This window comes from Typopeltis vanoorti, chromosome 14, assembly GCF_054136105.1.
Source record: "Typopeltis vanoorti isolate ZY-2024b chromosome 14, IOZ_Tvanoo_1.0, whole genome shotgun sequence".
NCBI lineage: Eukaryota > Metazoa > Arthropoda > Arachnida > Uropygi > Thelyphonidae > Typopeltis > Typopeltis vanoorti.
In genome coordinates, this window is record NC_143562.1 from 63,008,710 (window position 1) to 63,026,007 (window position 17,298).

The 17,298-nt window shown below is 35.5% G+C and overlaps 1 protein-coding gene across 2 annotated transcripts in view; it reads right to left on the minus strand.

Annotated features, from left to right (window-relative positions):
- The window catches only part of LOC150099541 (phenazine biosynthesis-like domain-containing protein 1), a 179,394-nt gene that overhangs the window by 142,954 nt on the left and 19,142 nt on the right, over positions 1 to 17,298 (minus strand). For both annotated transcript variants that reach the window (XM_090404060.1, XM_090404061.1), the window contains exon 3: positions 7,573 to 7,671. In XM_090404060.1, coding sequence (XP_090260186.1) covers positions 7,573 to 7,671 — 99 coding nt within the window. The remainder of the gene's footprint in view (positions 1 to 7,572; positions 7,672 to 17,298) is intronic.

The following is a 17,298-nucleotide window of genomic DNA, read 5'->3' on the forward strand; positions in this document are numbered from 1 at the left end:
GCCTCAGCAAAACCACCTAAACTAAATACAACTCCCTACGATAGAAAGGCCATTCGCAACTTGCAAAGGAACAAAGATATAATAATTAATAAGGCAGACAAAGGGAACTCCACAGGCATTTTAAACTCCAGAGATTATATTAGTAAGATCAATAATTTACTATCGGACTGTTCCACGTACAAAATACTTAACAAAGATCCAACTATGACTAACCATAATGAGACAAGCCTTCTAATTCGGAATATGAATAGTTGGCCTGAAGAGTTAAAAAGAAAACTGAAATCTTCACATCCGATAACACCTCGCCTCTATGGTGCTCCCAAAGTGCATAAAGAAGTTCCACTACATCCGATCGTTGATGGCAGATTCTCCCCACATGTCTATTAGCAAAACACCTTGCCAACCTACTTAAAGGAAAAATCAGACAAACAGAGTCTTATTTGAAGAACTCTCAACACTTTGTTGAGAAACTCAAGAACATTAGGCTTTCAAAAACAGACATAATGGCCAGTTTGGATGTGGTCTCCTTATTCACGAACATTCCAGTTGAGGAGGTCATTAACATTATAAAGGATCTCTTTCCTAGAGATATCACACAACTCTTCAATCACTTCCTGAAGGCCAATTTCCTTAAAGTCAACAACATCATTTATCAACAATTGAAGGGTCTGACCATGGGCAGTTCCCTGTCACCACCATGTGCGGATTTGTTCATGAAAAAACTAGAGAATGAAATTCTAGCCAACATTGTTCCAAAACCATCAATCAGGTGGAGATACATTGATGATGTTTTTATCATTTGAAAAGAAAAAATAGAAAGCTGACATGTGTTTTTAAATAAAATCAACTCGCTTCATAACAAAATCAAATTTACTTTGGAATTGGAAAACAATCAACAACTACCTTTTTTAGACATTCTAGTCAAAAGACAAGAGAATGATAATTTTAAACTTACTATATATAAAAAGCCAACAGATATTGGACGGTATCTGCATTTACTTCCAATCATCATCATACACAAAAATACAGTATCATCCATATGTTATGGAATAGAGCTCAAAACATAGTCACAGATGAAGAAGATGCACATACAGAACTTTCTCAAATATCGCAAATGCTTTCTCAAAATGGTTATCCTTTGAACATAATCAACAAATTGCTTTATAAAAATAACCTACAACAACATAGAATAGCTACTCAGTATGTTTCATCCGTTCTCATCCCCTATGTCAGTTCAGTCTCCACCAAAATAGCTAGAATTTTAAAGCCTTACAACATCAGAGTTGTGTTCAAACTACTACAACCATTAGACAATTTTTAAGATTACCTAAAGATAGCATTCCATTTTTCAAATATGCAGTTGTTTATAGAATACCATGCACTTGTGGACTTTCCTACATTGGCCAAACTTCAAAAAGCCTGGAAATTAGACAGAAGGAACATGTTGGAGATGTTAATCACAACAGAGCAGATACCTCAGGCTTGGCACATCACTTCTCAACTTCTAACCACATGATAGATTGGGAAAACAGCTCAATGTCATATATACAGGATGATTACAGATCCAGAATATTCAAAGAAGCTGCAGTGGTCCTACAAACAGGAAACAACCTCAACCGAAATCAAGGAGCAGTTTTAAAAGATATATGGAAAAATCTGATTAATTCATTAAGTTTAGCGGAACTACAGTACGCTAAAAACTATGTAACGCGTGTTCACAATAATAACTGAAGCATCTCGCTACATGCACACATTGTCACGCAAGCTGTTAAATTTGCTGTATTAACTGTTGTAAACGGTTCTGTATTAGTTCGTTTTTTGCATTTATTATTTTTTTGTTCACCTTTTTAGTCTTGACAAAGCTAGACAGTAGGCTAGCGAAACTAGTATGCGTTCTTGTACATAGTTGTATTAAACAGATGGTCTTATATAAGAATAAGTTTTGTGTTTATGAAATAGTATAAAAAGTTATCAAAAACCTGAAATATGGAAAGGCAGTTGGAGTAGATGAAATTTGGCCAGAAATGCTCAAATATGGAGGTATAAATGTTTTACAGTGGCTGCACTGCATAATTCAGAAGGCCTGGTCAGAAGGTCAAATTCTAGAGAATCGAAGCAAGACTCTCACAGTACCCATCTATAAAAAGGAAATAAAACTGAATGTGAAAATTACGGAGGTGTTTCCCTACCAAGTGTTCCTGGAGATTTATTTGACATTCCGACACATGACATTCTGAACAATTAGAAATATTTTAAAATAACATCAGTTTATTCTATAACTATTTAAGAAATATTGTGAATTCTACATTCAATTTTCTTAAGCATAAGGAAAGATACACTTCAGTTTCTGTGAAAAAGAATTTGTTGCCAGCTGCATAACAGTTGTCACCTTTGTTAGTCCTTACTGTTTTGTCTAGTAGTTTACTAGTTTTTGGAAGATTTTTCACTTGGTTACACTATAAATTAAAGATACAAAGAAATTATATTCTTTGTTTAATCCTTTATCCAAGTGTAAGCAAACAAAGTTTGCACTTGAAGTAATTTCAGGCCTGGACAACTCATATATAGAAGTTAGTGACTTCACATTACTTGCCTCAGTATCCCATAATGCAAAGCACATATCCTTATGAACATGTATAATGCTATGCATTATGGGAAGGGTCACTACCCAGACTGGTTTCGACTTTGTCACACCTTATTAAAACACTCTGGATTAGAGATAGATATTGAAAGTTTTTTCACTTGGTTATACTATAAATTAAAGATTCTAAGAAATTATATTCTTGGTTTAATCCTTTATCCAAGTGTAAGTAAATAAAGTTTGTGCCTAAAATTATTCAATTATTAAATTAAATATTAAAAATATTATGAAATTATGCACCATTTTTACACTTTATCCAAGTGTAAACAAACAAAGTTTGCACCTTTCCCATAATGCATAGCATTATACATGTCCATAAGGATATGTGCTTTGCATTATGGGATATTAAGGCAAGTGATGTGAAGTCACTAGCTCCTATATATATCAGTTGCCCAGTCCTGAAATTACTTCAGATGCAAACTTTGTTTGCTTACACTTGGATAAAGGATTAAACAAGAATATAATTTCTTGGTATCATTAATTTACAGTTTACTAGTTTAAGTTTTAAAAGAGGTAAACCGTGAGTAGACATATCGGTACACAATAAATAATGGAAAAAACTCACGTAGAAAGATTATTTATTAGTATAATTTTCGCCTGTGTGTCACAGGCATCCTCAGTACATTAAGCTCAAAATTAAACACTAACTGACAATTCCAAAAAGCGCCACCTAAGTAGCTGGTGTAAGATAACTAAAAGGTCAATAACTTTCCTAAAAAAAAAAAAAAAAAAAAAAAAAAAAAAAAAATTAATATAATAAAAAGTTAGGAAAGATTAGCTGATTTGTAAAGTACTATCTCCCATAAAGGGGACAGACGTAAGCCGTCGGATCTGTTTAAGTTAGGAGAATGAAGTAGAGTTTCACATGTTTCTTTATAAAGGTGTTCCATGAGAAACTGACTTTTGTGAAGAACTCTTGTCTTTCTCCAATGAACTCTGTGTCTAGTGAAGATGGCATGTTCAGAAAGTCAAGACTTTTCAGGTTTAAAGTATTCGATATAAGATTGGTGTTCTTCTAGCCGAATAGAGGCAGATCTTCCCGTTTGTCCGAAATAAGATAATCCACAAGAGCACGGAATCTGGTAGACACCTGGATGATTAAGATGTGGAAGCTTGTCCTTAGGAGAAGTGAGAAAGGTGGAGATTTCTCTAAATGGTCGAAAGGCAACAAAAATATTCAGTGGTTTTAAAACTTTTGCTATACGTTCACTGATGCCTTGTACATAAGGGATAGTAATGCGTGTTATTTCCTCTGTGTTTGAAGAGGAAGACATATTAAAACTATTCAAAGTTCTTTCAATGAAGCAATTCTTATGACCATTAGATAGAAAGGAAGAAGTTATGTATTGTAGTTCTTTCTGTAAAAGATCGTCTGTAGAACAAAAGGAGTGGGCCCGATGAACCAGTGTTTTAATAGTTCCTGCCTTTTGACTGGGATGGTGATGAGATTCCGCATGGATATAATGGCCTGTATGAGTCTTCTTTCTATAAACTGAGAAATATAGGTTACCATCTGGTTGGCGAAGAATTAGAAGATCTAAAAAGGCTAACTGCTTATTTGATTCTATTTCTAGGATAAACTTGATCCTAGGATGAAATGTGTTTAACTTAGTGAGAAATTGTGAGGCATTCCGTTGAGACCAGTCGTAGATTGTATAGGGTGCCCCACTTACAAAATCTCAAAATTTTTATCTAATTTACTCTCCTCTTCAACTAGAAGAACTGATACTTATATAAAAAATACTTTGGATTTCAAAAATAAAATTTCAGATCTTCATTTGGACGTCTCTGATATCATGATCAGTTTAGATGTTGTTTCTTTATTTACAAATGTGCCTTTTTCGGAAAGTATTGAATTACTACAACAGGAATTTCCTTCGGACATTGTAAACGTATTTGATTTTGTAATAAATTCTGGTTATTTTTCCTTTAAAAATAAGTTGTATCAACAAATTGAAGGAACAGCAATGGGTAATCCTCTTTCTCCTGCTATCTCCAATTTCTTTATGGAACATTTTGAACAACGTATCTTTGACAATATTTCTCCCAGACCTACGCATTGGTTCAGATATGTCGATGATATTTTTGCTGTATGGAATGGCTCTTCTGATGAACTTCAACAATTTCTCACTAAGTTAAACGCATTTCATCCTAGGATCAAGTTTACCCTAGAAATAGAATCAAATAAGCAGTTAGCCTTTTTAGATCTTCTAATTCTTCACCAACCAGATGGTAACCTACATTTCTCAGTTTATAGAAAGAAGACTCATACAGGCCATTATATCCATGCGGAATCTCATCACCATCCCAGTCAAAAGGCAGGAACTATTAAAACACTGGTTCATCAGGCCCACTCCTTTTGTTCTACAGACGATCTTTTACAGAAAGAACTACAATACATAACTTCTTCCTTTCTATCTAATGGTTATAAGAATTGCTTCATTGAAAGAACTTTGAATAGTTTTAATATGTCTTCCTCTTCAAACACAGAGGAAATAACGCGCATTACTATCCCTTATGTACAAGGCATCAGTGAACGTATAGCAAAAGTTTTAAAACCACTGAATATTTTTGTTGCCTTTCGACAGTTTAGAAAAATCTCCACCTTTCTCACTTCTCTTAAGGACAAGCTTCCACATCTTAATCATCCAGATGTCTACCAGATTCCGTGCTCTTGTGGATTATCTTATTTCGGACAAACGGGAAGATCTGCCTCTATTCGGCTAGAAGAACACCAATCTTATATTGAATACTTTAAACCTGAAAAGTCTGGACTTTCTGAACATGCCATCTTCACTAGACACAGAGTTCATTGGAGAAAGACAAGAGTTCTTCACAAAAGTCAGTTTCCCATGGAACGCCTTTATAAAGAAACATGTGAAACTCTACTTCATTCTCCTAACTTAAACAGATCCGACGGCTTACGTCTGTCCCCTTTATGGGAGATAGTACTTTACAAATCAGCTAATCTTTCCTAACTTTTTATTATATTAATTTTTTTTTTTTTTTTTTTTTTTAGGAAAGTTATTGACCTTTTAGTTATCCTACACCAGCTACTTAGGTGGCGCTTTTTTGGAATTGTCAGTTAGTGTTTAATTTTGAGCTTAATGTACTGAGGATGCCTGTGACACACAGGCGAAAATTATACTAATAAATAATCTTTCTACGTGAGTTTTTTCCGTTATTTATTGTGTACCAGTTTACTAGTTTGTATGTTTACACTTGAAGAAATCCTGTGCAATTAGAATGAAATGTCATGTCAATTAAAATAAATGTTATCATCTTATTGTGGTGTTCTGATTTATAAACTCTTAGTCATATATCATGAACCAGCAAAGTCCACACACACCCTCTGTCCAAAAAAGAAACCCGAACTTTTGATAGAATATGAAACACAGGCCAATTATAAGGTCAATTAATTCGTTAAATGAGTTTTTTATATCAGTTTTTGGGATACTGTTGAGGGTTGTGGTTACTGTCGCTTGAACGTTTTCAATGGTGTCGTATCGCCTTCCTTTCATTGGCAAATGAAGTAGGGGGGAAGAGAAAGAAGTCACGGTGCTAAATCAGGTGAATACGGCGAGTGATCCAACACAAACTTGGTTTTTGTTCAAAAACTGTCTCACAATGTTCGAATGATGAGATGGTGCATTATCGTGCAAAAGTGACCAGCTGCCTGCATCACAATAATCATGTCATACGTGACGAATTCTCGCTATCAATCACTTCAAAACTTCGAGATAAAACTCACCATTGACCGTTTGGCCAGGCAGAACGAATTCTTTGTGGATAATGCCCTTGGAATCGTAGAAACAAATCAACATTGTCTTTACTTTTGACTTCTCCAAGCGACCTTTTTTTTGGATGCCCCTCTTCTGGTGGTCTCCACTCAACACTCTTTCAGGCTCTTACTCAAAACACCATGTTTCATCACCAGTAACAATCGTTTCAAGGAAGTTTGAGTCCTTGCAGTGTTCAATTCAATACATTTTTTGGTCATCGGTCAACTTGTGGGGAACAAATCGCGAATTCAATTTACGAAGACCCAAACTCTCGGTCAAAATGTTGTGCACAGTTGATTTTGAAATCCCCAATTCATCTTCAATCAATCCCATGGACGATTTCGAGTTTTCTTTGATGAAATCACGCACTTTTTGGATGTTAACTTTGCTCAGTCCAGTTTTTGGAAGGCGCGGCTTTTCGTTATCCTCAAGCCTCTCATGACCACTTTGAAATCACTTAAACCACTCGTAAACTTGAGTATGGGATAAGCATTCATCACTGTATGCTTTTTGAAGCATTTGATGCATTTCGGTAAAACCTTTACCAAGTTTAACACAAAAGTCAATTGCAGCTCTCTGTTTGAAACTCGTTTTTGTTCGTCAAAACACACTGTCACTCTTGGCACTATAACTTGTCTTCTAATGAAACAAATGTCATAAACAGTTCACACAACACTAATGAAGGCTGCTGCTTTCGACAACAAAAAGATACAACAGGTGATGCTACTAGTTTCTTCTATTTTCGAAAAGTTCGGTTTCTTTTTGGACAGAGGATGTATATATTAAAAGCATTCAACACTCGTGAATTTTTACCCATTAAAGGTTGTAAACCTACAATACATTAATACTACCGTTGGTAATCTAAGGATCAAATACTTCAGAAAACACTTGCTAGAGACCCAATATAGAATTTTTTCAAGACACTTCACATCTTCAAAAAAACAATGTGAATATCTGAAACTGGAAGAAATTCATCACCCAATGAAAGACATCCATGTCAGTAGTGAGATTTGAATCCTACATTCTACTGGTTGGAGAGCAGAAACACTAACCACTTGGCCAGCAAGCAGATACTGGTAATAATAATGAAAAAAAATATGAAACATTTTCATTTTTAATAAATAAAACAATTCCTTAAAAAATACTCACCACAGCATTTGAAAAGAACTAAAGCAGTTGCTAATGTAGCATGGCCACATAAGGAAACTTCTTTAACTGGAGTAAACCAGCGTAAGAGAAACCTAGAGGCTGCAAATATAACTAGAATTTTTTTAATAAATTAAAACTAATAAATTAATAAACTAAAACACATTGCTGTGTTATTCCCTAAGTGGGCATTCAGAAAAATGAGGAAAAGATGCATTAAGGAAATGAGTTTACAGAAAGGAGACATGTGCAAGTATATTAATTAAGTGAGGTTTTTAATTTTGTATTCTAAGGAATTTGAGAGATAAGCAAGAGTGAATGAATGAACAAACACAAAATAACTGATACAAAGAAAGTTTCCATATGGTCAAGTGAGACTACGGAGCGTTTAGCTCAATGCTATTTTCAGTTTGTTTTGTAAAATATTTCATGTATTTCTCTCAGAATTAAATTAACTGTGAAAGTTAAGTATGAAACTTACTGAGCTTATTTATGCTATTCTTGGTTTGTATTATCTATTGTATATAATTATATGTTTAAAGTAAATATTTAAATTTTTTATAATTAAGCTTCATTCTTTAGAAGACAACACATTGATCCAGTGTCAATGCACCATCCGGAACATTTAAACAACAAAAATAAAATTAAATAGATTGTTATCTTACTCCATGACTGTCTTTAATATAACAAATTTGGATACAGGTGGGGAATAACCATACATGAAGCAAAACAAGCTCACACATAAAAATATAACAAATTGGCACAGTCGACAGGATGTGAGAATGAAGAGAAAAATATAATAGTGGAATATGAGAAACTGAGATAAGTGAAATTCTTTTCTTTCTGTTGGCCTCTGGATTATTGGTGTACTGTATTTCATTCCATCCATTACTAACCTACCATTCAAATGTGGAAAATTTATTTGCTTAATTATATCCTGAAACCAATAGATTCCTTTCTATGTGGAGGGAAAATAATTTATTGGTTTCAGGATATATATAATTAAACAATAATTAAGAAAATTAATTGTCCATATTTGTATGGTATGTTAGCAATTGATGGAATGAGGTACATGTGCACCAATAATCCAGAGACAAGATTCATGCATGCATGAGTGGCAAATTTAATGCTGAAAAGAAAAATGATTGAGCATTAATACAAAAAAATAATTTCCTCAGTGATTTAAAGTATTTCTATAAGTGTGTGCTACAATAATAAAATTAGTTTAATCCTTTATCCAAGTGTGAGCAAACAAAGTTTGCGCCTGAAAGTATCTTCAGGACTGGGGTAAGGTGGTACAACACCAGGACAACTCTTTGCAAAGGTGGAGCAAGCTACCAACACTCCTATCTCAGTATCTCCCATAATGCAAAACACATCTCCTTGCGGATATGTCTAATGTTATGCATTAAGGGAAGGGCCACTACCCAGACTAGTTTCGGGCCTTTATTGAGGTCTCTTCAGTGGGAGCCAGGCCCAAGGCACTTGAGCCTGGTTCAAGAGTTCTGAATTCGGTCCTGGCATCGGTATAATTGAAACGTTGTTACACCCTGATAACCAAGAATGTAAAAATTTCAGTTATCATGGTGTAACAAGAAAATAAAAATATAAAATCCTATGTAAGTAGCTAATACAAGATATTTAAAGACAGAAAATATGCTTGCATCCAAGAAAATTAATTATAGCAGAAATTGTTTGTTTAACGAAATAATAAAAAAAGGATTCTTATTAAAAAAAAAAGGATATGGAAAAAATAGGTTAAGTAAGACAAAGAAGATTAGAGATAAGAATTTGTATGTGAGAAGCTAGTTTAACACTTGAAAAAAGGAGATTAAAATATTCAAGTAAATTCTAAAAAGGGGATTAATTTAGTATAGAGGCTAGCTTAAAACAAATGACGATCGCTCAAGGTCAACTCCCGAAGTGAGACCTCATCACGTGAGAGTAGCGTGCAATGAACCGTAGCATGTTTTGAGCAGAAAAACACGACTTTAATTGGTGAGTGAGATCGACTCCAGTAGGGGGAAGAAAAGAAATTGGTGCTGATAGGGGCCATGCAGATAAAAGGGTTAGGAACCACCCCCCCACACACACACAAGGTTTTTTTTTCTCGGTTTCTTCACGAAATTTTCGTATAGGTAACACGGGTTTTCCTGAGTGACAGCGTAGAAGTTATCTCCCTCCGACGCAACAAGGAAACAAAGTGTGCGGGAATTCGATCCCGTATTCCAATTGCAAGAGATGAGGAACGCCGTATAGTTACAAGAAGGAAGGAATTGTCTATGTGTCTCATCATCCAGTGCGCATATCGAGGGAAAGAAAATCCATACAGAAGTCCGTGCCCACGTGATGAGTTCCATAGCGATAGAAGATCCTGTGTGTGTCCTTAATTCAAGCACGAAAGGTATAGATCGTGAAAACCAGGGTTCGTCCTAGAAAGGTACTGTAAAATCTTGTATAAATTGAAATCGCATATAGTTGCAATCATTGCTAATTACTGGACAGTCGAAGATATACTAGGACTTTAGTACAAATCAGAGTAGAGTGAGAGTAAACTAGTTTATATTATTTGATAAGCATTCATGTGCTAGAGATTTATGTATGCGAAATTTATGTATGGGTATAGCGAAATGATAGTTTAACCTACTCTATATTGCTATAATACCATGGACATTAAGTCCATGGTATTATAGCAATATAGAGCATTCTGACTCGTATAAGGTTAAGTAAAGTGTTAATTTGTTCCAGGATTATGTGTGTATATTTATATGTGTAAAGTCTGTTATGATGCCATGATCGCAAATACCCATATAGGATTTCACCCTAATACTTGTATTTTGCTTGTGTAATTTTGTAAATTTTACTCTTAGTATTGAATTGTGTTTTATATAATAGAAATTGAATTGTACTATGTTTGAGATTTTAAATAAACTTTTGTTCACTAATAATACAGTTGTCTGAAATTGCTGCCTAATACATCACTTGAAAAATGTACGAACCTAATCACGCAGGAAATTAATGTGTCAAGTCACAAGATAGAGGATCATAGAAAAATAGAAAAATATTATACTGAGCTGAAAGGCGCAGTATAATATAAATATTAAGGACACTAAGGGGAGAAAAAGCTTAAATATTTGAATTTTGTAATATCTCGTGCATAGTTAAGTTTTGATTAAGGAAAATATAGAGATTCGCTTGAAAGGAGAAAAGGAAAGTTTAATAATCGTAAATAGGGACACAACATAAATGGTGCAGATGACAGGATCTAGTTTAGCTAATTAAAATCTTAATTATAAGCTATTCACAACGAGTTGGTTTTGGGTGCAGGTCAGACAACTGAGAGGCAAAAGTTTAGTTAACTTTTGTTGAAAATTTTAAAGAGTAAATTAGTGTAAATTGGTTTACAAGTAGTTTAGGCATGGATAACAGCGAATTTTTTTGTTATATTAACCCACAGCAGGTGTTCCCACAATTTTCGGGTGAGGAGACTGATGACGTCCTAAATTTTTTTAGTTACATAGAAGAGCTTAGGAGAATTGGAGGATGGACTGACTTTCAGTTGCTAGTCTTGCTCCGGAGTAAAGTGGTGGGGAAAAGCTAAAGCTTTCCTGTATTCCTCTCCCATTCTGAAGGAAACCCTGGATTACTCCCGATTTAAGACAGTCCTAATTTCCGAGTTCTCAAAACTGGGAACTTTGGGACCTAACTTATGGAAGCTCCAGAGGTGCTCTCAGAAGGAAAAGGAAAGTGTGGCTGAGTTCCATAACAGGTTACTGATGATAGCTAGTACCCTGAGTGTCCTTAGTGAAGAAAAGCCTCACTTGGACTGGGCCATTTTTCAACAATTCAAACAGGGAGCCAGACCTGAGTTAAAGGAGACGGCATTCAATAAAAGATTGTCCAGTTTAAGTGAATGTTACGATGCTGTAAAGGATCGTGAACAATTGCTTGGAGACCTCCGTCCTGCACATGTTCCAGGGTTAATAAACATAATTGAAGAAAAGGGCAATTCTGAAAAGGGGCAAGGAAATAATAAAGAGAGTAGGGAAAGAAGAGAAAGACCTAAGGCAAGAGAGAGACCAGAGGAAGACAATAGGCAGGTAATAAACAAGTTGACAGAATCGTGTACTGATTCAGATAATATCAGGGTTATTGTGAAACAAGAAATAGAAATACTCCAAAAACCCACTATAGATCGGTTAAACGAGGTGATGAGACAACTAGAAACGTTATCTGTAAAGACCCCAGAGCCTAATTATAGCAGAGCTGAGGAAACCACTAAGTTAGTTAAAGAGGAAGTTGAGCATCTGCAAAGACCCCTTCTCGATCGATTGGATTCAGTTATGCAGAGGTTGTCCAAAATCACCCCACAACAAGCAACAGCTAATCCTCAAAATAATGGGAGAGCTAATGACCAAAGAGGCGGTAGAGAGCCCCCAAGATGTTTCAGTTGTAACAAACTGGGACATTTTGCTCAGAACTGTTACAGTAGCAAGAAGTGCTTTAGTAGAGGTTATGATAGAGATTTAGATTCACATACTTATACAAATAGAGTATGGAAAAAGGGACAAGGAAGAAAGGAGCATCTATACAAGATGGAGGTGAAGGCCAGTGCATATGGAAGACACTGCAATGCTTTGCTGGACACTGGGGCTCAATCATCCATCATATCTGAGGATTACTTTAAGATAATAGAGCCTTATGCCAAAGATAATATCACTCATCTTCAAAAACGAGTGAGAGCATCAGGTGTCACAACTTCCACGATTTGTGCTTCTAGGTCTGTAAATCTTAAGTTATACCTGCCTGAGTTCAAATTATATGCTTTGCAGGAGTTTCTGATCCTACCAGGATCCTCTCTTCCACACATCAAGCTGATCCTGGGTAGGGATTTTTCTGTCTAGGTATGACTTTAAATGTGATTATGTGAGGAAGGAATTATACCTATTGGGAAGGAGACATATTACAAGAAAAGGGGGCAAACTCATGAGTTGTGTAAAGAAAGGAGAAATGAGCCTCAAGAAAGGAACCATGAATCCCACGTGAATAAAGTGAAGAAATCATCAAATGAGGAGTCAATAACTGAAAAGAAATCAGAGGTAGTTAAGGTTAAATCAGAGGTAAATAACTGCAAGGCTAGAAGAGAAAGGAGAAACAAAAGAAAAAAACAGAGAAGTCAAATACATCAGTTATAAGTAAATGGATAATGCAAAAAAAAAGAGGGGGGGGGGGAAACAAGGATATGAGAAGACGAACAATTTGTAGAAAAATTTCTTTTAAGAAAAAAAATTTATTTAAAAGGACCTTTGTTACACCCTGATAACCAAGAATGTAAAAATTTCAGTTATCATAGTGTAACAAGAAAATAAAAATATAAAATCCTATGTAAGTAGCGGGGTGCTTAAGGGTCAAAGCTGTATAACTGAGAGGAGACCTCCACATAGCCTTTAAAAGAATGCGGAGAACCGACCAGAGCTTCTGACCTAATGTCCAATCCTCACGTTCTCGTGGTGCACCCTGTTGGGTATCTACTTGGATACTGAACGAATGAGGATGAGCTGGCAATTTGGGATTTAGCCGACCAAATTGTATTCTTATTGGTTAAACCAAAATAAAAAATGATGGTACAACATGACAAAATTTCATGCCGGCTGGGGCGTCGCCGGGTTAAACAAGGCCCCCATTGTTTTCGCCAGGGAACCAGGGCGAACAGCGAAAAGTCAGCTACTGGAACAAATCTGAAAACAAACCCCAACTCAACATCACCAGAGTTAAAGATGGGTACTACAACATAAGAAGCCTGAATGGCAAAGAAATGAGGCTAGCTGAGGAATTAGATAAGTACCAGATCGACATAATAGGGGTGACTGAAACAAAAAAGACCAAAACTGGTGAGATCTTTCTGAGCAATAAATACAAAATGTTATATTCAGGCAATGACAATCAAGGAAAAGAAGGCGTAGCCATAGTATTCAACACAAAATACGAGGCTAATCTTCTTGAATGGCAGTCAGTCTCAAGTAGAGTAATGTGAGCAAATATGAGAATGGGGAACTGGACAATGAGACTTATTTATGCCTATGGTCCCACAGAAGGTTCTACTAAGGTAGAAGTGGAGGAATTTTTTGAGGCTTTAGAAAAAGCAACTGACACAATGAAAAATGAAAAGTTGGTCCTTGTTGGGGATCTAAATAGCAGAGTAAGAAATGATTGCGAGACATACAAAAATATTTTAGGAAAATTTGAAGAAAAGAGCAAAGCTAATACTAATGGCAAATACCTGTTGGATTTCTGCTCAGGACATGGACTGGTTATTACTAACACCATGTTCCAACATAAAAATGTGCACAAATTCACATGGAGAGCAGAGGCTAGGAATAAGAAAAGTCTCATTGACTATGTTATTGTTGATAGTGATGTTTTCTCCCTGGTGCAGGACACCAGAGTGTACAGAGGATTTGAAATTGGAAGTGATCACTATTTAGTCTTGAGCAGGATAAAATTGAATTTCATATTGAAAAGAATAGCATGTAAGAAAGGTTTAAAGCAAATAAAAGTTGAGCAGCTCTCAGATGTGAACTGTAGACTAAAATACACAAAGATTATTGAAGAAAAAATGAGTTTGAGAACAGGAATCAAACCTTGGAGATTCAGTGGCAAACTCTGAAGAAAACATTGATTGATTCTGCCAGAGGCATGTGGTGAGGTTGTCTGTAAGGATAAAAAATAGGATTTTTCCCTAATACTTGTATTTTGCTTGTGTAATTTCGTAAATTTTATTTTTAGTATTGAATTGTGTTTTATATAATAGAAATTGAATTGTACCATGTTTGAGATTTTAAATAAACTTCCATTCACTAATAATACGGTTGTCTGAAATTGCTGCCTAATGCACCACTTGAAAAACGTACGAACCTAATCACGCTGGAAATTAATGTGTTAAGTTATGAGATAGAGGGTCACGACCACTTAATAGTTTCACACTCAGACATATTTTTGTATTTTGCTCCTTGTTTTCGAATTATATATATTAAACTAAATGTCCTGAAAGGCGCAGTATAATATAAATATTAAGGACACTAAGGGGAGAAAAAACTTAAATATTTGAATTTTGTAATATCTCATGCATAGTTAAGTTTTGATTAAAGAAAATATAGAGATTCACTTGAAAGGAGAAAAGGAAAGTTTAATAATCGTAAATAAGGACACAACAATGTCATTCCTGACTTCTAGTTGGAGAGAGAGAGTGACTACATCGTCTCGACTTGGTGAATGAGTAGATGTGCAAAAGCATTGAGAGGAAAGGAATTTATGTGGAATTATAAGGCAGATGATTATAATAATCTTAGAAATCAGCTTGTGGGAGTTCCATGAGTGGAAGAATTGGAAGGGTGGGATATCAAAAATGCATAGGAACTAGTGAAGAAATATTTATTTAACAGCAATGGCAAGTTCTATACCTTGAGTAAAAAATAGAACACAAATGGATGTAAAAGGATAACTAATGATATCAAATGGGAACTGTATATGAAAAGGAAGTTATTATGGGAAAAGTATAAGAGCGATGGAGATCAGTTGCATGGGGGATATAAGACTCGGTCTAAGAAAGTGACATGGGAAGGAAGGCAAAACTTGAATATGAGAAGAGATTTGCCCTGAAATCCAAGGGAAACCCGAAGGAATTCTTTCATTTTGTGGCCAGTAGGAGGAGAAATAATTGTTGAAGAATGACACTGTTAGATGAAAATGGGAATACAGTAACTGATTCAGAAGAAATGGTGGAGTTGTTTAATGATCACTTTATTGAGGTTATTTCATCCAGTGAAAGAGAGTTTAATTACTAGAGGGGTGGAGAGGGTTCCAGGAATAGAGGTATTACATTATTTAAATTAAGGGGATATTAAATCCCACATTGTTTTAAAACCGAATAAGAAACTCAAAGATTGGAATCAGAGAGTTTCTTGCCGAATATAGTAAACTATAAAGTATCGGCGACCACTAGCGTCCGCTAAATGCAAGTGACCCTAATACGTAGTGCAATACCGGAAAGCTCGCAGCAAAGTCGGTAAAGTTCTGATCGCTATTCTTAGGTATTTTCCATAATGTAAAAACACATTTCCTAGGAAATGTATGCTGTTATTACATTATGGTGGGGAGGTCACTAACCAGACCGGTTTCAGCCTTTTTTGAAGCTTCATCAGTGAGTAGCTAGACCAAGTTAATACCAAAGTGTATAGCGAAAAGAACTTATACTCTGCTATACGAGTTTCCAAACAGGTGCAACCATTAAGTTACTTAAATATAAAGAGCTAATAAGCTTCATTTCGGCAACAAAAATTGAATAAGAAACTCAAACTTTGAGTTTCTTATTCGGTTTTAAAACAATGTGGTATTTAATATCCCCTTAATTTAAATAATGTTTTTGTTGCCGAAATGAAGCTTATTAGCTCTTTATATTTAAGTAAGAGGTATTACAAATACTAAGTTCTCTGAATGTCAATAAGACAATGTGACCAGATGGGATATCACCATATGTTTTAAGAGAAAGTGGTAAGGAAATGACAGCTCTGTTGACTTGGGTTTTCATTGAGAGTCAGGCTATGGGAAAGGTTCTTAAGGAGGGTAAGATAGTCTCATTGCATAAAGGTGGTGGTAGAACGGAAGTGTATTTCTCTTAAATTTTGGACAACTTAACATTACCTTCATCTGTCCAATACACAGCATTGGGCTGATGAGGGGATGTTATATGTGAGGGTAAACATGGATTTGTTTAAGTAGTACTTTTAGTAATCTAATTGCCTTTTATAATAAAGTAACAAGAGCGGTTAATGAGGGAAAAGTATATTATTATTATTATTATTATTACGGGCAACTCCAAGGAGCCCTTAGACTTATCAAGGGAAGCCCTAAACATCATGTCAAGAACTATTCAGCATTCGCACAGTATCTATCATACTTTGCTTTGAACTCATTCACAGTCCTGGCACCCACAACTCTGGCAGCTTATTCCTCATTCACCACTCTCTAAGTAAAAAAAACTTGTTCTAACACCCTTGCTCGGTTTCCATGGATGGCACTAATTCTCCCACCACCAGACATGTTCTGAAAAATTTCCTCTGAATTAATCTTGTAAAAACCCCTCAGTAATTTGAATATCTCAATCATATCACCCCTTTTCTGTCTAGCAACCAATTTCTGTAATCCACAGATCTTCAACCTGTTCTCATAAGGTTCATTCCATAGACCTACCATCTTGGTCACTCACCTCTGGATCCTCTCTACCTCCTCCTCATCAAGAAGAAACCCTGGCACCCAGATCTGGGCACAGTAGTCAAGATGGGGGTCTTATCAAAGCTTAATAAAGAGTTGAACAATAACCTGCTTGTTTCTGCTTGATTACTGAATAAAGTATTATTCAGTAATCAAGTGATCTGATGAACTGATTTAGCTGCTTTTGCTATGTCCCCCCCCCCACAAACTTAAACTCCCTATTCACCAACACACCCAAATCTCTGGCTTCATCAATTTCCTGGAGTACAGTTCCACCAATGTGGTATACTGCTGCTAATTTTTTCACCCCAAAATGCATAATCTTACACTTTTGCCACATTAAACTGACATCCATTCTCCTTAACCACCCTACCGACCAAGACGTCTATAGACGTCAAATTTATCATGGATGCGAAGTGCATATTAAAATTTTAATACCATTGATATTACATTGAAATA